This window comes from Psammomys obesus, unplaced genomic scaffold, assembly GCF_907164565.1.
Source record: "Psammomys obesus unplaced genomic scaffold, mPsaObe1.curated_primary_1811, whole genome shotgun sequence".
Taxonomy (NCBI): Eukaryota; Metazoa; Chordata; class Mammalia; order Rodentia; family Muridae; genus Psammomys; species Psammomys obesus.
In genome coordinates this window covers 3,018,919-3,045,315 of record NW_026590405.1, presented here as the reverse complement: position 1 = coordinate 3,045,315, position 26,397 = coordinate 3,018,919, and the positions used below count along the sequence as shown (strand labels likewise).

General features: G+C 52.3%; 1 protein-coding gene across 2 annotated transcripts in view; it reads left to right on the top strand.

The window, feature by feature from the left end:
* The first annotated feature begins 4,973 nt into the window (after window positions 1–4,973).
* Window positions 4,974–26,397, top strand: part of Slc37a1 (solute carrier family 37 member 1) — a 37,755-nt gene continuing 16,331 nt past the window's right edge. For both annotated transcript variants that reach the window (XM_055607030.1, XM_055607031.1), the window contains exons 1-8: window positions 4,974–5,050; window positions 12,291–12,423; window positions 12,939–13,017; window positions 16,966–17,101; window positions 18,972–19,048; window positions 19,972–20,138; window positions 22,819–22,856; window positions 24,949–25,029. In XM_055607030.1, coding sequence (XP_055463005.1) covers window positions 4,988–5,050; window positions 12,291–12,423; window positions 12,939–13,017; window positions 16,966–17,101; window positions 18,972–19,048; window positions 19,972–20,138; window positions 22,819–22,856; window positions 24,949–25,029 — 774 coding nt within the window. In that variant the 5' untranslated portion in view covers window positions 4,974–4,987. The remainder of the gene's footprint in view (window positions 5,051–12,290; window positions 12,424–12,938; window positions 13,018–16,965; window positions 17,102–18,971; window positions 19,049–19,971; window positions 20,139–22,818; window positions 22,857–24,948; window positions 25,030–26,397) is intronic.

Genomic DNA, 26,397 nt, shown 5'->3' with positions numbered 1-26,397 from the left:
GGGGGGGGGAGTTCTCTTATAAGGTGACCCAGAGCATGTGCAGGTGGTTTCAGGTGGTCCATAGGTGGCTTCACAGATGCCTGATATCCGGGCCGTAGAGATGCCTGCTTATGGATCCCAACAATCTTTCTCAGGAAGCTTGGCTTTGCTGTTCCCCTGAAGAGACTTCAGGAGCTCAGCAGCCCTCCACAGCCTTCCACAGAGTCTCATTCCATCCCGCTCACTGGCCTCACACAACACCACTGGGCTCCCACCAGAAGGTCTCAGGGTGGGTTTGAAAACAGGCAGCCGACTTCCCTCAATGGCTCTCCTTTGGTGCCTGCTGAGGCTCTAGCCACACCCCTTTACACACCCTTATTGGGAGACCCTTTAGCTTGTTTTGTAAATCTTTGTGCATGGGAATTGTTACTATTTACTGTTTACCTCATCTTTAGTAGAGGCGGTGTGGCAGGCTTGCCTTTTGCTGGGTGTGTAGCTTAGTGGTTGAGTGTTCGGATCCAGTCAGTTGTCATGTTACATAGCAGATCTGGTGTCCAGCAAGATCTCTGACAGTTCCAGGATCTGACACAGGGCCATCCACATTGCATTTTGTCATCTTGTGGATTTTGCCTCCTTTACTCTCGAAAGGTCACTTGCCTCCCCCCATCCCCCGCCTGTCTTTTATGACTTCGTTGAAAGGCCCAAGCACGAGTTTTATGGATTGCTCTCATTTTGAACATGCAGGTGTTTTGTTGGAACTGGAAAGTCAAACGGTGCCTTTTTGGCCGGCTGGGCTGGGGAGGGGTGGGGCTGAAGACCGTAGGGAGAGGAGGGAGAAGGCATGTCGGGGTGGAATGAGAAGGGACCCCAGAGATCCAGAACAGGTTTGCACACCTAGCTCCTGGTCTCCTTCCGTGTGCGACTCTTGTCACTGACAGGAGCCAGAGTCTGAGAGACACACTGGTGCCTCAACTGGCAGGAACTGCAGAAGATGGTGCTATGTGAGGCTGTGCGGTACAAAGCGACGAGTAAAACCCGAAGGGAGCGTTGCTTGCCGACCGGATCTAGAACAACCTGAGACTTCAAACAGTTAGTTGATCCTAGTTGGAGATGCCAGCCCAGTGCCTGAGAAAAGCACCTTATCAATGTCACAATTCGTAAGCCACTGGGGCAGGACTATGGTTCCCTCCCCAGGAGACCAGCCTCCGGGATCAGGCGTCTGGAAGCTAGCAGCAGGAACCATCTCCATTATCTCATACGCTCCTACAAAATTTCCGTTCTCTTCGTAGCGAGGAAAACTGACCTGCTGCCGAGGCAGGCGGTACCGTAAGTGACCGGTGTTAATCCCAGTGGCATCAGTCTTCCGGTCAAGGCTCTGATGGAGAAATAACCTTCCTTCCTTCCATAATCTGGTTGCCTGGTCCCAGAGTTCAGAAAGGGTTTAGATTTGTTTCTATACCAGCCACGCCGGCGAGTAATTCCTCTCAAAAGCACAGGTTGAGTCCCCGTGTGACCGAGGCAAGGGATACTGAACCAAGACCGGGTGGGTGCCGCACCGCCTCTGGGACCTGTTCGCCAGTCATTGACCTTTGATCCCAACCCACAGGAGGAGGCTTGTGAGGCCTGCCTTCCTGCCACTGCGTCTCCGAGGATCGTGACACTCTCGGACACACGAGTTGCTTGTCGAATCTCTGCCAGCAAATACCTGAAGGAAAGCACATGAAGGGACGACGGGCTTATTCTGCACGTTTGAGAGTACAGTCCATCCGTCATGGACTAGAAATTTAGGGTTAACCCAGGCGCGATTCTTGTGCTGACATGTGCCATTTGTCATATCTGCATAAACGGGGCACTGGAGAGAAAATGCTAAGCTCTTTGGCCTCTCTACCTTTACTTCATCTTCCAAGTCCACCTGTAACGTCAAAAAAGACCTGTTCCTCTCCCGGGACACAATACCATGAACCCAGGTCTCAGAACACACAAGCGAGTCCATCGCTTGTGGGAAGGCTGAGGGTCCAGCCTCAGAGTGCAGCAGGCTCATGGGTGACTGATGGTTCCAGATGCCATCTTCCCTTCCTCCTTCAGTTCCTCATGCTGCAGCATCTCTGACACCGAGCTGCCTCACACTGGCCTCTGTCTCTGTTGCCATACTCCCTCCTCCATGTTTCTCTGTGGTTTTTGCTTTTTTAAGACAGGGTCTTTCTACATAGCCCTGGCTGTCCTGGAACTCACTATATAGCTCAGGCTGGCCTCAAACTCACAGAGATCCATCTGCTTGCCTCTGCCTCTTGAGTTCTGGGTTTTAAAGCATGTGCTGCCATGCCCAGTATCTTCTTTTCTGAGGAAGACATTGGTCCTTGCATTTAGGGCCATCCCAACGTGACAAGACCTCAGGCTAACTCATTACTTCCTGTCCTTGGGGAATGGTTCAGCAGAAGAGACACTTCAGACTCCTGCTCTGTGAATGGTGAAGAGAATGGTGAAGAGCAGAACAAGGGCTCCAGAAGAATCCTGAGGGACCTCAGTCCCACAGACCAGGATTATGACCCCATGAAAGCAAGGGACCCTGTTCTTCCAGAGGCCAGACTGAGCAGGTTAGCTGAGAGCAGCAATCACTAGCAGACCCTCCTGGAAGGCCAAGGACGGTCTGCAACCACTGCCTCTCCCACACCTTAGGGCCTCTAGGAAGCTGAGGAAAAAGAAAGAAGGAAATGGAGGAAGTAGGCTGGGCCAGGCACCAGCTACTTGAAGATAGGACTTCCTTTTCTGCCTCAGAGAAATCCTGCCTGCTCTTCATTGACCTTTGACTCTTGGAGGCTCTCTCTTCCTGAAGGGTCCATTCATGCCTTCACTAGTGTGAGTGAGGGCTGTGTCTAAGAAGACCTTTGCCTGCACCCTCCACACTGCTTTTCCAAGCCACCTGCCCAAGGGCCTGGTGGAAAGTGGGGCCCAAGGCTACCACCACCTCATCCCCACAGTCTCCTAGGCTGAAACCTACTTAGCCTGAGGAATGTAGTATGTCTGGGCTGGGCTCTCCTCAGCTCTTATCATCACTATAGGAGAGTTTCAGTTCCCGGCAGCAGAGTAGACAGATAGAGCCTAAAGCCACTGAGTCATCCCTCTACTCTTCAAAACCTTAGTCATACAGCCCTGAGCAAGGGCCACTGGGAGATATCCCAGGTTCCTGAGTCAAACTGAGAGGAGGGAAATTCGTGCCCAGGCTGCCCTGCCCTGTGCACCAGAACAAAGTATCCTGAGAGGAGCCAGAGTTACTGGCTGTGAGCTAGAAATACGGTCAGAAGAGGTCAGTGGGAGGTCTCCCATACTCAGTGTCAGGCTCAGGGGATGGGCCACGGAGCTGCTTCAGCCAAAGAATGGAGAGAGCCTTCTGTTCTGCCCCAGGGAGGCATTCAGACACACACACATATACACACAAAGAGGGAGGGAGGGAAAGGGGAGAGAGAAAGAGACAGGGTGATGGCAGTGAGAGACATCATCCCTGCTGGGGAGGCTCAGCTCTGTCTAAATGCTGAGATGAGCTCTGTGCATTTCATAGATTTACTTTCTCCTGGTCACCCAGCGGGCTCAGATGGAGTATCCTAGGGAACTTTCCACTCAGGCCTCCCCAGGGAGAGGAGAGCTCAGATGGGTCCTTATTCCGAAGCAGGTTTCTGCGTGTGGATTTGGCTCTTTGCCACAGGCCCACCAACCTGCTTTCTCCCCCTCAAATGGGGTCTCTGTTGAAGTCTGGATTTTTTTTTTTTTTTTTTTTTTGGCCTCTGATTGTTTTGTTTTGTTTATGTGTATATGAGTGCAGGTGTGCCCCTGTCATGGTGAGTTGTGGGGGTCAGAGTATGCTTTGCAGGAATGGATTCTCTCCTTCACCTCTGGGTTCAGGGGCTCAGGCTCAGGTTTTCAGGCTCAGTAGCAAGCGCTTTCACTCACCTCTCCTTTGCGGATCTCTTCCGACTGACTGGCCCAGGTTTTAGGTCTTCTCCTCTCCAGGAGCATCCTAGGGAGATTCTCATTCCTTGGGGTTAGTGGTCTCAAAAGTCTCATAGTCAGGGGGAGACAAGTGTCTCTTCAGTATGTTTTCATTCTTGCCAAGCTGCCAGGCTCTGTAGGCTTCATAGCAAATGGTGAACACAAGAAAGGGCTTCTCTGGGGATGGAGAGCCACTCAGGCCCACAGGAACCCCGATATATTACTTATCATTAGAAGTGGGGGCTGTGTGTGGGCTAGGACCCACAACCCTGGGGTCTGACACTGTCACAGGGTAGGTTGGTGTCAAACACGGCTTGAATTGTAGAACCCCAGGGTGGAAGCCACTAGAGAGCTGTTTGTGGTGGGGTCAGAGGTGTTTCGGGTTGCGGGGGCTGAAAGACGTTGGCTTCTCCCGGCTCCTGCAGAGAAAACCGACTGTATGATTAAAGCAAGCTGTATCTAGAAGTCCACAAGGGACTACTGGTCAGACAACTGCCTCCCCTTAAGCTGGGGTTTCAGGGAGCAGCCTCTTCCTGGCTTTTGAGGTCCCTTTTTATAGGGAAGGTTTAGGGTTGGTAGAAAGCTGATGTTGAAAAAACAGATGTGGAGATAATTGGCTGTTAGCATCTGGACTGGAGTCGGGGACTCGGGCTCAGGGTTGCCCATGGGGTAGGTAAGTGGGGAATCATCACAGCTGTTCAGGAGTTTTGCAAGGCAAAGGGGTGGGCCTATATCACAGGGTACAGGTTCAGCATAGGCTGAAAAATATGGCTCTCAGGACACACTAGGTTCAGGAAACAGAAATTTACTCTTGTGCGGTATGGAGACTTAATAACAGTGTGTAACAACGTGGCTCCCTGTTCCGGTTCACACTTGAAGCGTCTCAGTTTGGATAATCGTTTTTTTAATGTCCTGATACTGTCGTGAGACTGTGAGTGGAGTTGGTGTGTAACTGACATGCTGGTGACGCAGTAGGACACCTCACATGTGTTATGTGTGTTCCAGGTACCGGGCCTTCATTTTTATGCTGACCTTCCTGCTCTATGCAAGCTTCCACTTATCCCGAAAGCCTATCAGCATAGTGAAGGTAAGAGGTATTCACACAGGGGGCGGGCTATCCTGCAATCTGATTGGAGACTGGTGACTCTAGGGAGGGTGGGAGATGGGGAGAAGAAGGAAGTGGGTTATTTCTAGAGGCAAGTTTTTCTGGTGTCTTAGTTGTAGGATCTTTTGTTATGTTTTGTTTTTGTTTTTTGTTAAAGTCATCTTTCATACAACGGTTTGTTTCTTAGTTTTTCTCTTACCCTGGCTATCACACAAATAAGAGACACTTATATATTTGTTTAATACTAAGCTTCACAATGCAATAACTGAGCAGTTATTACCCTATTCTTAACCCTCTAAGCTAATTTGCCTTTTTCCCAGTGTACATCGTAGAGATACTTGAACTTCATAGCTTCCTGTTCTAGCTCTGCTGATTTCTCCTCTCCTCATGGCTCAATCCATTACTCTCTTTTTCTAATTCCTCTTCTCCTGGCTGGCAAGAAGTCCAGCCCTAGGCTCTCCCCTGCTCAGGGATTGTCTATAAACTGCTTTATTGGCATATCAGGAACAATTTGGGGAGCAGAGTTTACACAGGATTGAAACAGGAGATTCTTAGAATGATGATTGCAACCAGATGTGGGGCCTACAGAAATCACTGTTTGAATTACGCAATTACCTTACGCCTACAGTTTTTATTTTCCTTACTAAGAAACTCAGATCTTTACAGCGTTTCATGAATTTTCCCCTCGGAGGCCTATCTCCACCAGACTACAGTTCCAGAATTCCCAAACTTAGTTAAATATTTATGCCACCTGGGTTCTCCTTCACGGTGGTTCCCATCTTAAATGTTTCCCCAAGTGGCTCCTACGCTTGGTGAGGTTTGACCCCTCATCTGGCTCTGGAGTTCAGACTCTGTGGGTACAGGTGAAAGCAGGGGCCCGGCTAGGGAACAGCCATCCATCCCCCTAGACGTCAAGCCCTCTGTGTTAACGTCAGAACCAGCCAGAGAGCGGGTGTTTTCTCAGCCCCACCTTACTTGTGGGCTGGCCGCAGGCGTGAATGGCTCTCGGCTACTGCAGAAGGAACAAAGGTGCTGCCCTGTGCCAAGATCAGCCTATTTACGGCTCTGTTCTCTGCTTGCCTTCCAACAATCGGCAGGGACCTGGTCCAGGACTCTGGTGTTACGAACTGCTCAGCTGAACAAGGCAAGCTGCCCCAGAAGGGCTCTCAGCATTGGAGACACTATAGAGGGCCGCTGCCTCTGGGGGCCTGTGTGCCTTCTCCAGCACATTCGTTTACTGAGAAAGTTCTAGTAAATGGTAGCTGGGAGTTTGCCATGGGAACACTTGGAGACTTTTTTCTGGCCAGGGTTTCTCTGTGTAGCCCTGGCTGTCCTGTCTCAAACTCATGGGGATTTTGCCTGCCTCTGCCTCTGGAGTGCTGGGGTTAAAGGCGTGTGCTACCACTCACTGCCCGGCACACTTGGATACCTTTAAGACAAGTGCCAAAGGGTCCTAGGGGTAGGAAAGTAGTAGGCAGCATTGAAAGCTCCCAGCTCCCGTGTGTGACATGACAAAAGCTCTGACTTTGGCACCAGTGACCATCTCTGGAAACATGAATGCTGTCTCTGTGACTCTTCCTGCTCAGAGAGATTCACGTGTGGCTCCAGACAGAAGCAAATCACAGAAGGCAAACAGCAGGCCACCTCAGGGGCCTGGGTGAGCACCGAAGACCTGGAAAGGTTGGGTCTGCATGGTGCAGAAGGGACCTGGCCCCTGGGCTCTACCTGATGAGCGTGAGGGACCTGGGTTTGCCAGGAAGGGATATGAAAATGGGTCAAGGTCACACTCCCCTTGTCTTAGCTATGCAGAAGTGACCAGTGGGGTCTCTGGGTTTCTTGAGGAAGCGTATGGGTTTGAGTCAGACTCTGTAACCAACAGCCACAAGCGCTTCTGTTCACTCTCTAATATGGTTCTCACAGCAGCCTTGGGGGTGTCATCAGGAGTAAGTGATCTCATGTCTGTGTCTTCTACATTGGTCCTCCAGCTCCAGGGTCTCTATTATCTTTTTAAATTGTTTATTTTTATTCACGTGTATGAATGTTTTGCCTATATACATGTATGAGCATTGTATGCGCGCCTGGCTTCAGAGGTCAAAAGAGGGTGCCAGGCATCCCGAAAATGGAGTTGTGAACAGTTGTGAGCCACCATGTGGATGCTACAAACCGAGCCAGGGTTCTATGCAAGAGCATCCAGTGCTCTTGGGCCATCCCTGCAGCCGCTGGTCTCTGCTCTTAACAGTTCTGGCCCAGAGACTGCAAGGCAGCTAGGGACCTGCCTCTGGTCAGCAAGTTGCGTGGTTCCCTCTAACACCCAGACTTCCCAGCGCACCTGCCTATGGATTAGCCGCAGACCGAGTCCTGCAGGCTGCTTCGCCTTCTGATAGAGACAAGACTGTCTCCGCGTATAATTTAGACTTTGCTGAGCCTTGGGAAGCTTGCCCTCGCCGCAGCTCTCCCTGTAAATAACACAAATGGCACCAGGAGCAGGGATGATTCTATCAAAGACCCCGTGAGTCACCATCTACAGTCTGTGTTTCCCAGAAGGCTATAAACGAAACCGGAATACGTTTGCTTACTGGCCACGGACCCCGAGGCTGAGAACGAGCAGCGATTCACCAAATGATCATGACTCATTTGTCAAGTGATGCTGGGTCCATCGGGATTACACTTGCCCTCAGTCATCACTGATTGCTTTTTTTGTTCTCTGAGTACCTTTGAAAACACACTGATAAACCCAGGGCCAGGAGGATAATGTTGTCCCTTCTTGTGATCCTCTACCTGCAGCTCACATCTTTATTTGAGGCAGATGTCTTCCCTGGAGGGTAGACAGATCTGGTCAGTGTCCTAATGGAGGGGAACTTCAGAGGGCTCTCCTCCAGGCTAGGCCAGAGCAGAACCTGTAAAAAGATGGTTTCTCGGAGAATTAAATTGCAGGGTCTCAGGAGACAGAAGAGGGGAGGGATGGAGGGAAAGGAGAGAGTATGTGTGTATGTGTCTTTTTGTATGTATGTGTGTATGAGATGGCTGGCCTGAGGATAGTTGTTGACAGTCCTCTTTGTGCACAGAATTGAAAACAGTTAAAAACCCCAGGGCAAACAGAAAACAAAAGTGAAAAAGGCTGGGGCTGTCAAGGAAAGCTGTTTTCTGAAAAGTTCCAGTGCTTCCTGCAGTCCTGGGAAAACCTCGGCAGAGATTTCATTTGTGGACAAGGTCTCACTAGGTGCCCCTGGCTGGCCTGGGGCTCCCCAAGTAGAGCACTTGTTTTAGCTGGGGCTCCTGCCTGGGATGGATAATCTTGTCAACTGTATGTCTGAGTGACGCCCAGAATAATGGGTGAGAGGCGAGAGAATTCCAACACATCACGAAGGCTCAGACCCGGCAGTGGGTTAAGCACGGCTGCATTTAGATTTAAAATGACAGTTGAGAGGTGGCCAAATTGTCAAAGGTCCCTCCAGCTGGAGGAAATGGATCCACTTGGGCATGGGGTCTTAGAAGGGTATGTCCTGTCCAAGCCCCTCCCACCACGATACCCCGCCCCTCCACTGCCCAGAAATATGAAACCACACACAGCCCTAGGAAACCAAGAGCCAAAATACATCTTTTTAAAAGTTGTTTTCTCAGGTATTTGGTCATAGCTATCAAAACAAGCATCCAAAATAACAGAGAGACAGCTTTTGTTGTTTTGACAGGGTTTTGCTGTGAAACCCAGGCCGGCCTTGATAACTCACCAGCAATCCTGCCCCAGGCTTCTGAGAACTGCGTGTCCCACCACTCCCAGCTAGTATAAACGTCTTTATTGCGGCATTGCTTATACTCACCCAAAGGGAAAACGAAGTACAAGCACAAACTTTTAGTAGGTGAAAGTTTGAGAAAATTATGGCATTTTGAGTAAAAAAAAAAAAATTAGGGCGCCTAATAGCCCTAATATAGCTAGGATCCACTTTTTTTTTAAACTTTTAGACTTACAATTATTTATGTGTGGGGAGGATGTATTAGGAAGTCAAAAGATGTCCTATGGGAGTTGGTTCTCTTCTGCCTCGGTGGTGGGGATTGAACTCAGGCCCTCAGGCTTGGCAGCAAGCACCCTGAGCCACTTGACTGATCAGGTCTTTTGTGTGTGTGAGAAAGACTATGTGCATCTACACGTGTGTACGTGGATGTTTGTGGCATAAACATATGCTTCAGGTATCATTCTTCATGTTTTCTACCTTGGTTGTTGTTGTTTTGAGTCAGGGTCTCTCATTGGCTTAGAACTCACCAAGTAGGCTAACCTGGCTAGCGGGTTCTGCTTAGAGACCTCCTGTTTCCGCCTTCCCAATGGCAGTATTAAAAGCACTCACTGCCCCAGCCCGATTCACCCCACCCCCGCCCTCCTACCCCCTCGTGGGTTCTCATGCTTGCAAGGCAAATGCTGTAACTGACAAGGCTAATCTCCCCAACCGTTCATCCCTGTTTATTAACCAACCGCTGCAACAGGCTGAGTGATTTTCCATGTAGCTTGTTGAGAGATAACCCTGTAGATTTTTGGAAAGGAAGCTGCTTTGGCATAAGCTATGTTTCTCAACGGACACATCCTCTCCCCAAAATGTTTCTCTGGCAGTCAGCCCACAGGAGCCTCGTTGCTATACTGCAGCTATACTGTGAGAATTTGTTCAACGTGGCTTAGCCGTGCATAATTGTCCCTCCAAACACCGGGTTTTCAGAACAAACATCCATTGTTGAAATGTCCAAATAGAGCAAGGTTGTCAACAACTAACGGGCTTACTTAAACATCCTCAGAGCTCTTTATCCATTGGAGGCAGCCTCCCAGTAGGGCTACAAGAGAGGCAGAGACGACGTTTCTAACATAAAAAGCTGGCGAGGGGTGTGAGAATGTGGCGTCCATTGAGACTAAAGGTTAACTGCGGGAGCCTTGCCCATGCGTGGCGGAGTCACCCTCTAGGCTCTGGCCCCAGTGGAAGGCAAGGACCTGGGTGGTGCTCTCAGCGTGAACGCTAACCTTTAGTCACTCTTGACTCCAGTCATTGTCATGTTGGCTTCAGTGCTGATGGCCATGGGGTGTGACTCAGGTCAATCAGTTACCAGGAGCTGCAGTATTTCACTGTCCCAGCCCACGCCTATCTGTGACCAAGAGCCCATGACCCTAACTGACCAGGATGCTAGGCCCTACTCACCATGGGTAAGACCTGAAAACCTTTCCTGTGGTTTGTGGAAGATTTGGGGGGTCATCTCTAATCTGTTCTAATTTCCACGGGGGATGTTCCCCAGACAGGTTAAGCCACCGTAGATGTTGTGGGAAGTGTATTCCAAACGTGGCCCATGGAAACCATATCCTTCATGTTTTTGCAAGGCTGCCATTAGAAAATTGCTCAGTCCTGCAGGTGACTCCCTCCTGGCCTATGGCGCTCCTCAGTGAGCAGCAACAGAAAAGCCTCCCTGGGTGTGGTGCCCTTGAGAAAGACCAGTGCATGGAAGGCAGAAACTCTCACCTATTAAGGTAGCCAGAAAACTGAGGTCTTGGTGGGGGAAATGGCACCCTGACTGCCACCCTGCCTGCCACCACAATTTAGTGCCCCTGTCAGGGACAGCCAGGGGCCTGAATGGAGAAAGGGCCAAGTGACCATGTTTACTCAGCATGGCAAAGAAGCTGGAGCCTCCATGGCACAGGATGCTGCCAGTAGGAGCTTGTAGGAAGACAGTCATGTCGCTTTATAAGGTGGTGAGCTTTTGGAGGTGACATTTAAGTCAGGACACCACAGGGATGTGCACAAAGCCAGTGCTGTAGAGAAGCGACATCTATGTGCCATGCTGGGGCTCTGTGTCCAGAATGACCAAGGCAGCCTTTCAGATGGAGCCAGACAAGCCTTCTACCCGCCTGGTGGTCAGGCGGCTCCTTGCACCGGGCTGTACACAGCAGGACCAGCTTTCTGCCCCAGCCTCCAGGCTCCTATGACTCAGGAACCGGCTCAGTAAACTCCCTCCCAGACACTGGAAGGATTCCTCGTCTCCTAAGGGGCATTGCCCTCACCAGAAGCTCCCCCTCGCCACCTTTGCCCACACATGATGGGCTGCTTCATCTGAGCCTCGTGTGATACAGGACCTTTATTAAATCTAGCACAGGGGACACAGATGTGACAGTGAGTCCCCTGCTCCTCAGTTTCCCCAGGAGACAGTCCCGGCCTACTCCTGCCGGAAGCAGTGGCTTCCTTCTTCGGGCGGCCCCATCTCACACACTGTGTAGAAAGCCTGGGATTCGGTGTCACAGCCTCGGTTCTGTCGCACACAGATGGGGAGGTGAGGCAGGATGCTGTGTGACTTGTTCTCAGCAGTCAGTCCTCACACTCCCTAGCCGTGCCATTCATTCTCTCCCTATCCCCATCACCAGTGGAGCACCTGTGTCCTAATACAGCTTGCTGGTCCTGGTGAGGTAGGCTGGTGGCCACCTGCCTTGCTGACATACGTGTGTGTGTGTGTGTGTGTGTGTGTGTGTATGTGTGTGTGTGTGTGTGTATAGATAGATAGATAGATAGATAGATAGATAGATAGATAGATAGATAGATAGATGTGTGTGTATGTATATGTATGTGTATGTTGGAGAATGAGCTGTGTAAAATAAAGTGCATTAGTCTTAAGCGCCTGTTTGACCGATCTTTGCCTGAACACCTGGGTGCCCAGCACCTAGGTTAAGGTGGGGCTTTTCCATCCCCCTGTGCCAGGCCCTACCATCCCCTTCTAAGTAGCAGTAAGATTCATCCTGCCACAAGGACGTCTTGTCTGTGCTTGAGCTGGTGGCAATGAAATCACACAGCCTGTGTCCCTTTGGCTCTGTCTTTTGAGGGCCGTGTTTTGAGACTCTCATTCTTCTGTTCCTCTGCAATATCCAGTTGTCTACATTTAGCAGTTAAGCCCATTCTCCCACAGTGGCAAGCCATCAAGGTTGGCTGGAGGTTGGCCCTCAGCTTGGAGCGCTCTTGCCTGATGATGCCTCCATGTTAGGCCCTCGGAGGCTGCTGAGAGCTTGGGTGGGCTGTGTGGGCATGAGCTGGAATTATTGCAAAATGCCGCTGGAGGCTCCTGCCCACAGCAGGAACTCCTGTGGGCCTCAGACGCCTACCAGAGCCCTCCTCAAAGAGCCATTGCTCGGTGAGGAGGGGAGTTTCACTCTGGCTGAGAACATCCCAAGTAGACTCTTGTTCTGGCCCACCACCTCTGTCTGCCGTAGGGCGAGCTGCATAAGCACTGTGCTGCAGGGGACGAGCCTGAGCCCAGATTCAGTGGCCCGAGCAGCAGTACCAGGCATGGCCCCACCCATTGGATCCTGGACAACGAGACCGACTGTGGCTGGGCCCCCTTCGGTGAGTTTGGGTCAAACGCTCTGTTGCCCAGGGATCTTGGCAGCCATCTGTTGGGGTTTCCACAGCCTGGCTAGCCTGGCAGTGGCACCATCCTCAGGTGTAAGTGTGTCAGTGAAAAACGTTCCTCAGCAACCGTCAGCTCTTCAGTGTCTACCCCTAAGTAAAGCATGCCTGCGCTGAGGAAGTCTCTCGAGGATAGCCTGCAGTGTGTGCCTGTCACGCTTGGAGGTTAGGGCCTGCCGAGCAAAATCTGATGAGAGGGGGTGCTACGGGCTAGCCAGGATGACGCTGAAACAGTCAAACCCACAGGAGCCAGTGAGGTTTGCCTCCAATCTGAAGGACACACACAAGGACAACTTGAAAAGGAGGTGACTGTTTGGTTGTTGTTGTTGTTTTGAGTTAGAGCACTTCTCTTTCAAAGGGACTTACAGAATAAAGTTTTGTATTTTGTAGCCCAGTTCCAGATAATACTAATTAATCCTGAGCCTTTTCTGTTGATTCTCAAACCCACGTAGATAAGAACAACTACCAGCAGCTGCTCGGAGCCCTGGATTACTCCTTCCTGTGTGCCTACGCCATCGGGATGTACCTGAGGTAGGGTCATCCATGCTTGGACCCTCCCCAGTCTTCCGGGCTGTTCAGTACAGAAAGACTCCTCCCTGTCATTGGATGGGACCTAGGGGGTACTCGATGTTCCCGGGGTCAGGGGGCAAATGAGTGGCTGATAAAACCCAGGTTGATGTTGTCTGCCCCAACATGTTTTAAAATAACATTGTGGAAGGGTTAGAGAGATCACTCAGTGGTGTAGGGTGTTTGCCTAGCCTACACAGCATACAACAGACCCTGGGTTCAAGCCCCAAAAGGAAAAGCAGTGAATTGACTAACAGCCTTCAACCCAAGGGACTTTGTTTAGACACTGCTCTTCAGAGCCTAAGAGTCTCGGGGAATCCCTGGATGTGTGTGACTGTTTCTCTGAGGGCCTCCCAGCGTGTGTAATCAAGACCCAGGGCCCTTCTCAGCGCAGGGGCCCTGGGGGGGGGGGGGCACACGGGCGGGTGTGTGTTTCCTGCCAGTGGTGGATATAACCCTCTTCCATCAGATGCAAATGTCACACGATTGCTCGGAGCGTGGGTGGATGAGAGAGTAAGCAGTGAAGGATGCACAAGTACCAGGGTGTGAGCCCAGTCCCCACCTGCCAGACCCACCCCCACCCGCACACAAAATGCCCTGCAGCGGAGAAAGAGCCAGAGAGGGAGTGGGGTTTGCCTCGGTTACTGGAAAGCGGTCCTTAAACTTGGCTCTCAGCCAGGGGCAGTTTTATCCCCTAGAGAACGCAGTGGTAAGGAAGGGGAACCTAACTGTGGGGATCAGGTCCTGGGGGAAGGGGAGTGAGGCCACACCGAGTCCTGAGAATCTGACTCTAGAGATCAGACTCAAGGTTCAGGTCTAACTTTGCTGTGCAGTGAATAAGCCTTTATAGGACTGAAGAGCCAGTCAGACCATCCCATGGTAGCCTCAAGCTAGCCAATAGCAATCCAATAACAATCAGTCAGATTGCTGCAACTATAAAGAAATGGGGGGAGGCGGGACAGGGCGGTACCTCAGGAGACTTCTGTAAAGAAGGAGGAAATAGTCACTGCCCTAGCCTCCGATCCGTTTTAAGGCTTCACTAGTATTTTAGGGGTCCCTAGTAGATCAACACAGTGTGCAGTGGATCAGGATCTTTCAAGGAACCATAGGAGCCGCTGACACCTCCCTTGCCATTCTCTGTGGGCCTCAATAAGGCTTATTTCAACGCTCCCCCCCCACCGTGTTGCTCGTGGTGGTGGTGCACGCCTTTAATCCCAGCACTCAGGAGGCAAAGGCAGGGGCATCTCTGTGAGTTCAAGCCTGTCTACGGAGCGAGTCCAGTCAACAGAGAAACCCTGTCTCAAAAAAAAAGGAAGAAAGTATTAATTTTAAGGTTAAAAATCTCCAGTAAGAGAGCGTTAGTGCGCTGATTTTGGAAGCGTATACGATTTTTAAGTCCTATCAGGAAAGGCGTAATAAGTAAAACTGCACTAACCAGGGATGGCATAAACAAACACACTACTGGGTGAAAATAAAGTGGTCCGTTTGGAAGCCGCATCCTGGAAGAAATGTTCCAAGTCAGAGAGAGTAGCTACATCCACTCTGGTGGTCTATATAGCCATTATCTCCTGATGGTCTGGCGTCTGGAACCGTGGGCTGGTGGTGATTGCCATCCTCCTCTTCCCTCAGGGATAGACTCTGCACGGCCATCCGGAGTGAAGGTTCCATAGTTTCCCTCAGAGCAGGTGTATGGCCTTAACCCAAACCAGCTTCCAATTCCAGTCCAAACCAGTCCATTCCGTCTGGAAAAACACATATCTCATGGTTGAAAGTGGGGCAGGACCCTTCCACGTATTGTCCACAGGATCCCGCCAGTAGACTAAAGGTAAAGGGGTGGTCCTGGGAAGCATCGCACCTCAACGTGTGTAGGTGGTGGACAGACCATTTTTATCAAAATTGGAAAAATTAACGGTAAAAAGAGCCTCAGTCAATTTATCCTGTGGTGGTATCCCTGAGCTAGCGTCCTCTAGTGGAGAGAGACTAGGGGTTCTGCCAAACACCCCAGCACACAGCACAGACATCCCTCCAAAGACCTCCAGCCCAAGAAACCTAGCTTAGGAGATGAAGCGGCTTTCTCGCTGTGTTTGTATTGGCAAAGGCAGTTTCCCGTGCAGCTCATCAATGAGGTTGTTGAAATGGGATTCTGTTGGACGTGAAGTCCATGCAAGAGTGTCAGAAGGGAGTCCAGGACACCTGTCACTTCACTGACAGGCTTTGTGCCACAACACGGTGACGTGACAGCCCTCAGAGCACTGCATGATCACCGCTGCTGCGGTCTTGTCAGTCGGCGTCACGTGACTCCGTGGACCAAATGAAAGCATGGGGGGGTGCACCCAGGCCTCCCTCGCCTGGCAGGATCAGCAGGTGCAGCATGGGTGTTAAGTCCCTCCCTCGTGACTCAGATAGGGTGTGGGGTGGTGTCCATTCCCTCAGAATTGTTCCGTAAACCTCACAAACAGAGAGGAGGTGAGGGCTGGCCCCAGGTGACCATGCTAGAGGGCATCTCCCGGCAGTAGCCGACGGCAGCAGCCTCTCTTGGGAGCCTCTGTGACTCCATGGCTTGTCCCCTGCTTAGGCATGTTAGCAGCCCTGGAAACATGTCTCCCAAATCCCCCAAGTAAGCCGGGTGGAGTGGATAAAACTTAAGTCAAGGATGTTCTCCAGTGTCTACGATTAAGCTCTGCTCAGCTGGACATAGTGGCTGGGTGTGCTGTCACAAGGCTTCACCGGTGTTTCATGTTCATGGGTCATTTGCGTGGTTCTAGGTAGGCCCTGCCCATTTGGTGAGCACACAAGGGAAAGCTTGCTGGCAAGCAGGCCCTGGGGATGACGTGGGAACAATGGCACTTAATCCAGGGTGCTGCTCTAGGGCTGGGGGTATCTGTCTGTGCTCTCTGTTGGAATCCTGGAGTGGGTATGTGGGAGCAAGTGTGGCTTGTGGATTTTCTAAAGGTGTGTGTGTGTGTGTGTGTGTGTGTGTGTGTGTGTGTGTGCAGGTATTCATGGAGGCCACAAGAGGGCATCAGATCCCCTAGAGCAGGAGTTACAGGCAGTTGTGAGCCTCTTGACTTGGGTGCTGGAAACCACATCTCAGGTCCTCTAAAGGAACACAGGGCTCTTAACCAGAGAGCCATGTCTCTAGCCCCCAAGAAGCTCTGAAAGATCAGAGAGCTCTAGTCTTGGGTCTCTCGTATCCACTGAAATCACGTGCGTCTCCCTGGCGCTGTTGTTGGTTAAAGGACAGAGTGTGGTGTGGTGGTGATTGCAAACTGTTCTGCATCTGCCTTGTTAGGAAGCTGGAGCCTTGTCATGCTCGTCACCACCACCGCAGTTTGACAGCCGACCTAACACATATGTGGCGCTCACTGACACCACTGCTCCTCTCCCTCCTCCTCCAGCAGACCCTCGGCTCAGGCTCTGCCTCTCTTGACAGGCCTAATATGCCAAATAAGAAAAGGTGTCTCAGTCAGGCAGCAGTGGTCATGCCAGGAAGTGGTGGGCCGGGCAGGGGAGTTGTCCTGGCCGAGCCACCCAACGGGTGTGTTCACGCAGGTTTCCTGGTGACCGATCATTGGACGGGCGCCTTGCTCAAGGGTCACAGGGGGCCCCCTTTTCAGTTCATCATTTGCAGCCCAGTGGTTGAGGTTTTAACCAGCTCTGTACGCTGTGCGTTATTGCTATAAAAGGTACAAGCAGGGCAGGTCCTGCTTTAATAGGCAGTATTGGTGTGTGTGTCACCGTGTGTGCTTTATTGTTTGACAGCTAGTGATTTATTATTATTATTATTATTTTAATGAGAAATGATGCTAATGGCTCCCATGGGAGTGAGCGGGCTCCACAGGGCAATATTCCGAAGTGTTAGCAGTGTGCTGTGCCGTTTCCTCATGCCCGTCTCTTTCCTTGTTCCCTTAGTGGCATCATAGGGGAGCGCCTGCCGATTAGGTATTACCTGACTTTTGGGATGCTGGCCAGTGGTGCCTTCACAGCCCTGTTCGGCTTGGGCTATTTCTACAACATCCACAGCCTGGGATTCTATGTGGTGACCCAGGTAAGGGCCTGATGTGAGGAGCGGGAGGGCAGGTTCAGTTCCCAAAGCCCACCCCCGCTGAGGGAACGGATGACAGATGCGGGTGCTGGTGAGGGACTGAGCGGCGTCCCTCCGAGGTCAAGGCTCCAGCAGCTGCTGTGAGCAGGCCCTGCTCCGTGGTCCCCTAGCACCTGAATACTTACTTCCTGTTTGAGGAGCTGTTAGCCTACCAGGTCAATGAGGTGTGAGGTCCTAATGATCCCACTGAAGCCCACCAAAGTGGCCATGCAGGTAGACCAGGGTAGAAGGCCAGCGGTTGGCTTGGTGCCAGCAGAGTGGGCTACAAAGCCAGGGGGAGGGGAGATGCTGAGGTGGGATCACAAGACCAGCCTTGTCCGCCTTGAGAGCCCAGCCTTTCTGGGACCTCTTGGCTTCTGCCCTCTCCAGCAATCCTGTGGATAAATATTGACTTGCAGGGGAAATGGGCCTACCCACCCGCTCCAGAGGGCCAAGGTTGCAGAGGTGCAATTAAAACAAAAAACAAAACAAACCAACTCTTTAACTTTGTTTTCCACATGCCATTCAGCTTGATCAAGCTTAGCCACTTTATTACAAGCGTGCTTTGTTCTTGCCCGAAGGTAGCTAGCTCCCTTCCCCTGGCATTCTTGGGGGACGATCAGCTACCAAAGTCCTCGGCTGCTCAAGTGGCATTCAGTGGCACAGGGCTCACAGAGATCCTGTGCTCATCTTCCTCTGGCCAGTCAGTCATCTTAGTAAATATAGATTTATAAATATCTGATGCAGCGTCAATGCTGTGAATCTAGTTACGCTGTTGAGAGAACACTGGCCGTTCGGTACGGAGGCAGCCACTTGTAGGCCCAACACTGCATTTGGGGTTTCTGCTTTGATTCCTTGGACGCAGAAGCCTCAGACTGGAATGACATACGGGGTGAGAAGGGAAGGAAAGCAGACTCCTAGAGTCCCAACATGTTCCTCTCCGGTCCAGGAGCAGGGGCAGCAGGTAGGCACGCTGCCTTCCGCACGCCTCCTGGAGCGCACGTTGTCGAGTGAGGCAACAGCGCCCTGGGAGGGGCTTTTTGCTATGGCCTCAGTTCTGATGCCAGCAATGTAAGCCTCCTGGGGCTGGTCCTTTGTTAAATGTTCGCCCAATATCTGCTCTGCAACCCCTTGTGGAGGGCGGGAATGCATGTTGGAGCTGGGTCAAGGCTGCTCCTCGTCCACAGCTGAGGAGGCCTCTTCTTCGTGGGCGGTCAGGGAAGACATGTTATTTCCAGGCTGAATTTGTAGCAGTTTATAAACCAGCACATAAAGACAAAAGTTCTTGTCGTTACAGAATGTTTAGATTCCAAGGAATCTAGAATGCTTGAGCCTAACCTGTCAGCAGAATGGTCCTGGCTGTGGGTCCTGGGCTTTTTTTAGGCAAAGTCTCATATGTAGCCTAGGCTAGCCTCAAACTCATAGCATTCCTCCTGAGCACTGGGGTTATATAGGTGTGAACCTAGATAGGCTTGGGTCTGCTTTTTATACTTTGTGTGTGTGAGTGAGTGTGTATGTGTGTGTGTCTGTCTGTCTTGTTGTGTTACCCAGGCAAATGTCAAACTCCCCTCCCCAGCAGCCAAAATGGCAGCCATGTACCCCTACGATGCCTAGCTTATACCTACTTTATCACATATCTGTGTTTCTGTATGTCCTATGTATATGAACTGCATACATGTTTTAAATCTCGTAGCTTAAGCTGTCTGAAAATGTAAACTTTACTCTCCCCTCGGGTGGCAAGAAAAAGTCCTGTGCTTTCTGAGTGAGTCCCAGCACAGGGAGGGCAGGGAGGGACCAGCGCTTCCCCTCTGTGAGCTTCCCCTCCTACCTACAGATCATTAACGGACTGGTGCAGACCACAGGCTGGCCCAGCGTCGTCACCTGCCTCAGCAACTGGTTCGGAAAAGGAAGGTAAGGGAAAAACGGTCCTGTCTCCAACAGCTTTTTCTTTTTTTGAGATTCCGATAGAAAGTAGACCACATTATTTTCAAGTTTTCTCTCAGCCTATTTTGGGAACATTAATGAGGCTCCTCTTTGAAGATTGCAATGTACCGAAACCTCCAAGATGGAGGCTCTGTATTTCCCATGGGGCTACAGCCCCTGCACCTGCAGAACCCAGCCCTGGCCCTGGCCGCTTAGGCAGGTAATGCGACCTGGACTCTACACCTGAGAGCTGGGTGGCCTCTGGCCTCAGCTTCCCTCACACCTGTGGGACAGAGAGAGTCTGGGGGTCCACCCCGGGCCTCTTTCTTGAATTGGAGCCTGCATCTGGCTGTGACGGTTGAGACATTCTCTGGCAGAGGTCACCCAGTCCATAATTAACAGGCCTGACCCAGTTCTGGCGATCTGACTACAGTGCAGCCATTTGTAGTCCCTGCCCAGCTTAGCTGGGGTTAAGTAACCATAGAGACGCCACCCAAGATGGAGAAGCTAAAATGGGAGATGGGCTCAGAAGCCCGATTTAGAAAGCCTGTTTCAGTCACTTGGCACGTGGTCACCAGTGCGAGCTCCTGCCACCGTGATAGTCAACCGACCACCATGTTTGTGGAGGCACAAATTTAAAGCCTCTGCCTTCCAAGAATTGTAGGAAAAGCCCTGGTTCCTCTGTGAATCATAGACGCTGAGTAAAGGCGAACCGGGTGCTGAGGCAGCCTGAGGCAGGCTGAAGCACGGTTCTCCAGAGAGCAGCCCCCATCTTGTGCCCGAGGACGGGAGCCTCCGTGGGGTCAGGCTGGCTCCTCTGTGCCCAGCTCTCACGCCACCACGCTCTCGCCCCGCAGGCAGATCTCATTTGGGTACTATTGCACCTCTCTTACTGTCCCTTCATGTTGTAGGAGAGGCCTGATCATGGGGATCTGGAACTCCCACACCTCTGTGGGAAACATCTTGGGGTCCTTGATTGCTGGCTACTGGGTGTCCACGTGCTGGGGCCTGTCCTTCATCGTGCCTGGGGCCATCGTGGCTGCCATGGGGATAGTGTGCTTTCTCTTCCTCATCGAACGTGAGTGGAAATGGCCACCTGGGCTTTCATCTTCAGGGCAAGCTAGCAAGGACTGCGTGTTGCGGGTGCCCGTATTCACCCTAGCCAGGCCTTGTAGGGACTTCCCGGCAGCCCATTCTCTCCTAACCTCGCTGGGTTTTCCGCTCTTTCCCAGTTCCTTGAGTGAGCCCTGTGGAAACACACACACACACACCCCATCTTCTGTCCCCACCCTTCCCTTCATCAGAGAGTCTCAGATCCTCCTCACATACCCACCTGAGGGCACAGGCCCAACCCACATGGCTGCACCTGCTCACCCTGGCCACCTCAGCACGCCAACACAGACTTTGCCAGCTTGTGTACTTTGCGATAAGCCGAGTCTCAGGCAGTGTCGTAAAACGAGCCCTGGTGTGGCTTCAGTCCATATATCTTATTAGGTAACACGTCTACAAGAAAATAAAGTCCATGCTCTATTCCCGTCAGGGCCAGACTTCTGACTTAACACACTCTGCAAACAACCTTTAAAGCAAAGGAGCCACAAGTGAGAGGTTTGAGCAGCCATTGCCGGTCGGGGAGCCAGGCCGTTCTGACCCACACTCTGGTCTCATAAGTGAGGGCTCTGGTGTGTCTGAGTAGCCCCAGCCTCTGCCCACATCTCCAGGGCTCCAGTCCCTTCACTCTGCACACACTAACCTAGCCCCCAACCCCCCAGCTTCCAGAGTTGTCACTGCCTCAACCCAGGAAAAGGACATGTGTCAGTGAGTTTGGTTTCTCACTTCTTCCCCCCACGCCCACCCACTGCTCAAGCCAACCTCTTAGTTTTTCAGTGACCTCCATCTTGCCAAGCTAGGGAGATGTGACTCCCTCAGCCAGTCTCCTGGGTGACTGCAACTCGGACAGGTGGTCTGTGAGCAGAAGGGACGGTGTGGGCCACTGCCCTGACTAGCCCCATTCTACACTGTCCTCCAGAGGCCCAGGAAGTGACGGGCAGGCTGGCAGGCTGGCCCCAGCAAGTGCACAGTGGGACAGGCAGGGCCTTAGCCTTCCATACTAAGGCAACCGGTTAACTAGCTGGCAGGCCACGGGGAGTTCTCGGAAAAGCCACCGTGCCAGCTGTCTTCCTGGGCCTTGCCCCTTCCCCTCCCCCAAGCATTCATCTTAGACCAGACACCCGGAGAGCCACAGTTCCTCCTCACTAGGTCTCCAGGCCCCATGCCCGCCCTGTCCCACTTCTAGAGACCCCAGGGAATGGGTTCTCTTCTAAATCTGTTGGAGGAGCTGGTTCTGGGTAAGGAGGATTCGAGGAAGAACAGAAGGTGTGGCAGATTGGCCACAGGTTGTCATTCAGCTTGGTCATCCTGGACAGGGCATTGTTCCCCCTCTGTTTTCACCTTTTTGTTACGGACTCAGAGCCTCCTTCCAGAGAGCCCCCATTCCACTACTAACAGACAGGGTAAAACTGGGAGGACTGTCCCTTGAACTCTGTGCCCATCCTCCTGATCCAGGGTGACCCCCCAAGCTGGTCTGTACCTCCCACCTAGCCGGTCCTTCTTGGCTCTGGACCGGAAGGTGGTTTGCTGCTGCTGGTGGGGTAGCCTCATGCCAGGGCAGAGAGACAAAGCTGGCACCCAAGCCTAGCCTCAGGATTGGCTTCTGTAGCCGTCACGCCTCCTGAGTTCCCAGGGTCTCTTATACACATAAGCCTTTGGTGGTCACTGCCAGGCGTGGGGAAGGCCATCTATTTAAAGCTCACGGTTTCTGTTCGCACCTCCATGTCCCTCCTCCTCCTTCCACACTTTGCCCTCCCGATGTGGAGGGTGGGCCACCAGTTCGCATGAGCTGCTTTGCCTCATCAGCCACCTTCCACCCCTACTCCCGCTTCTGCCCCCCCTTGGGCACGTCACTAAAGTATCTGTCTCAGGCCACAGCCCTGGCGGCCCCTTCTCCATCGCTGTCCTATGCAAGGCTGTCTCTGGGACCACCCAAGACCCAGCAGGTCACTGGATAAGTTTCAGGTGACAGACAGGCCTTTTTGTGACTTTCCTCTCTTTCTCCCCGGGACGTCACCAGCACTCTGTTTTCTCCCCGGAGGGAGGCGTCTGATCTCCACTCCCTTGTATTGCTAAGACATCCATCACCCATCACAAAAGGCTGTTCTGATAGAGCTCTGGGGACGGTCTTATGCTTTCACATTCATCCCTGGGTCCACCATGTCCTCAGGGCTGAGTTATGACACCCTTAAGCTTCCACATTCGAAGTCGTGTCCACACCCACGGCCTGGCACTTCCTGGGGAGTGGGCTGCCCTGTGCCCATCAGCGCTCGGTGACAGTTGAATGGGAGGGGAGGTGGAGGGCCTGTGTCCTCCCCTCTCCAGCCCCTCGGCGGGCTGGGGCTGTCTTCCTTCCTTAAGCCTCCGTTTACTGAGAGCTCCAGATGGCGTCTTGTCCTCTTCAGATGTGTGGCTAATAAAAGTTACAGTCATGGAGCACACCCGACCAGCTCATAGCTGCCCCTTTTGTTACTGTTTTTGTGGGAAGAGCCTCCAAAGCCACTCACCAGGCAGGAATGCCAGGTGGAGGAAGACTGGTTCCGTTGCCAGCGGTACACTAAGGGCTGCTGGGGGTGGGGGCGGCTCCCTGGTCGGGTTCGTTTGCCGTGGGCAGCGGTGCTCAGCCACCCATGTCCTGCTTGTTCTTTCAGATCCGAAGGACATCAAGTGCTCCTCCACCCTGCCCACGGTAAGAGCTCCTTTGTCTCCTATTACCTTCCAGTACGGCTTAGCCCTCGGTGCTGCCCACACTGCCTCACACATGACAAGAATCTACCCCAGCCCACATCACCACCCACCGAGCCCTTCCTACTGACCAGTTCCTGCGTCCTCAGCTCCACCTGCAGAGGCTACCTGAAACATGCCGCCGCAGCCTGGCCTGACACCCCTCCGAGGTTCCCATATCAGTCAGCATAAAATCCCCTCCCCCCCTGAAATGTTAGGACCCTCTTGTGGGAATCAAGCAGACCCTTGCTCTCAGCTCTGGGGACAGTGCCTAAACTATGCAGCAGGGGGCGCCAGAGCCCATTTCTATCGAGACTTAACAGGCCATAGGCTTGTGGGGCTGGGGACTGGGGGTTAGAGGGGTACTGTGGTGCTTTATTAACCAAAAATGAATGTAAGCAAAGAAGACTACTATGTTCTGGGAAAGTAGCAATGGGTGGTATTTGAAAGCGTTCTCAAAGCCATTTCCCTGCCGAAGCGTAGATTTCAGGTCCAAGCGTAGATAGAGTTTAAGCTTACAGAGCCTTTTCTCACTGTGATCTGAGGCCTCTGAGGTGCATGGTGCCCAGCCTCTAGACACAGTAGAGCCTGGACACTCACTTCCTCGTGGGAACATCTGTCCTGCTGGACAGCTGTGGCCATGCCTGGGGAAGTGGAACCTTCTGGAAGGAGGTTCTTCCTCACCACAGCTCCAGATACACGGGGACCAGGTCAGGCACAAGCTGCTGTTTCCACTGCTGTGGTGTGCGAAGATGTGGGGCTGCATCTGCCTGATTCTCCCCCTGTACATGACCTTGGCCAAAAGGCCAAAGTGCATTTTAATTTTCCCATCTTCAAACCTCAGAGCAAGTCGCTCAGGGGTCTCGCAGGGCTCAACTGCCCAGAGGGCTTGATGGCAAGCTGGGCCGGGGCCATGAACAGAACAGGTGGTATTTCACATTCAGGTTCAGCTTCGACACGTGGAGCTCTGGGGGTGCTCAGCCGCGGCCTAGCAGAACTGAAGGGGGGAAAAATATCAGTTAGGCTCTGTCATCATTCGAGACTCTTGTGTTCCCGACGGGACCGCCTGAAGTGAGGCGGCCTCATCTAAAAAGACGCTCGGTGTGCAAGAAGCCCCCGTCTAGCCACTCAGAGGCGCCAGACATCAGGGGACTTGATCAGACCCGCAGGGCAGCTTCCACGAGTGTTGATGTGTAGGTGTCGGTCGGCACGCCCACCCCACTGGGGAGGATGGGAAAGGATGCAGCCGCGTGGGACATACAGGTTTCCTCTGACTCCACAGTCCCACTCCCAGAAATGCACCCGGAGAATCACGCGAGAACTCGGGTCAGGCGTCTTAGCCGCAGAGTTATAGACTCCCCAGACGTGGAACCACATAGACAGCTGTCTGTCTGTCTGTCGATAAGCCGGTGCATTACATGTGACGTTGTTAGGAAATAAAAGGAATTAAGATCTGTTGAGGCCATTTTGCCGAACCCCAAAAAGCCACTCACGGGGGGCCACAGCGTGTAAGAACAGTTCCGTTTGTAGGGCGCTTGCTTGGCCACTGAGCTACAGCCCAGCCCCTGCTCGAAACATCCGGAAGAGGAAAAACCCACGGGCACAAGCGGGGGTGGGGCTGGGGAGGGCACACAGGGACAGGCTCCTGTCTCCAAATGTGCGGAGCATCCCGGGATTGGGGTCAGTGTTGGACACGAGGCTCCGACTCACAGACCACTGAACTGTGAACTTTTGAATTGTCCCTCAAAGTCATGAAACAGCAGCACATTTCTGGCCATTTGCCTCTTTTTTTTTTTTTTCCTGAGAATTTTTTTTTTTTTTAAAGTATTCGTTTTTAGTGTGTAAGCATTCGCCTGAGTGTATGTGAATGCATGGAGGCAGAAGAACACATCAGTTCCCCTGGAACTGGAGTGAAGATGGTGGTGAGCCGCCTCGTGGTTACTGGGACTAGAGCCCAGGTCCTCTGGAAGAGCAGCCAGTGCCCTTAACCGCTGAGTTCCCCAGCCCCGGTTCAAACATTCTTAAGGAGCTCTCTAATGTGAAGCTTTTTCTTCCAGCATTCCAAAGTCTCCGAGAACGGCATAAACAGATTCAGACTGCAGAAGCAGACCACACACAGTGAAAAGAACGGCCCCCTGGTGAGTAGCCGGCTCTTCTTGTCTTCAGAGATCAAAAATCAGTCTCCAAGCCGGGTGGGCCAACTGGTCATAGGGCAGGCAGGTGCTGTTCCAGCTGGCCCCAGCAGGTGTCACTGCAGCACAGCTGTATGGCAGGTGGGTATCTTGGGGGCACACAGGACAAGAGGAGCGCACAAGTGAGCTAAAGGTACAAAGCGCTATAAAGAGTTCATGTCACGGACCCAATAAAAAGCTGGCAAATGTCATAAAAGGTCATCTCTCGCCTTTGTCCCACTTTCTGGATGAAGAAACTGAGGCACGAAGGTGCTAAATTCCTCATTTGTACCCCAGAACAGGCCCAGAGGCCTTCTCCATGCCTGGCTCTTCTCCCTGCCCTTGCCTCATGCGATTCTTCTGGATTCTGTTCCCCAGACAGCTCACTGACTTCCTGAGCAGAACCTCCTGGCGCATTCTAGATTCAGTCTTAGTCTGAAGTTGTAGCCCTTTTCTTTCTTTTTTTGATGGCTGATTTTTTTCCCGTTGCCCAGAGAAATTTGTTTGTGGTGCCTGGAATGTGGAAAAAAAGACAGATGACATCCTATACGTCTGGGTCTTTACATTCTAAGGAGAGTGCAGGCTGTAGCCAGTTAACCAAAATGCTTCCAGCTCTGTCCACCCTGCAGCCCAGAGGCCGCAAGCACCACACCCCAGCATAGCTCTGAATGCAGCCCCATGCACGGTTCTTGAACGGTGACTCTGTAGGTGACAGCACTGTGTTTCAATCTCAAAAGGTCAGTCATGCCTACAAGAACCTCAGCCCACTCGAGTCTTATTTTTAAAAGTCACATCTTGGTTAGTGTTCACAGCGCTGTGACATGCCTCTGCAGTGACCGTGAAGGCTGACATTCTGTTCTCTGTCCTGGCTAGCCTGAAAAGGCTCACTCTGGCTTCCGTGTGTGTGTTGCTTTCCCTCTTCCCGTTCCCCCTCTGCAAGTCCGTTCACTGCCACCAAGAAGCCAGGAACACACTGCCCAGTAACCTTAGTCAGGCTGACTACAGAGGGGACCAACCAGTCAGGTATGGGTCCTGCTTACAAGGTGTTTGAGGAAGGCCCCTGCCTCTTCCCTGGCTGTGGGTTAGGATATGAAGTGGGTGTTCCCTTAGCTTGGCAGGAGCCCCTGGTTGTCCCCAGCCTGACCCTAGATGACCCTCACTGCTGCTGCTCAAACCAGCCACAAGAGCAGAGGCCATATGTGGCCGCAACTGGAGTCCCCTTCTGGTCTTTGTGGGCTTGTGGGTGGTTGCCTTGAGGTGGTCATCTTCTCTTCCTCCTGGACATCTCTCACTGGCCAGGGTACAAACACTATTGAGACCCCACGTGAGGCTCAG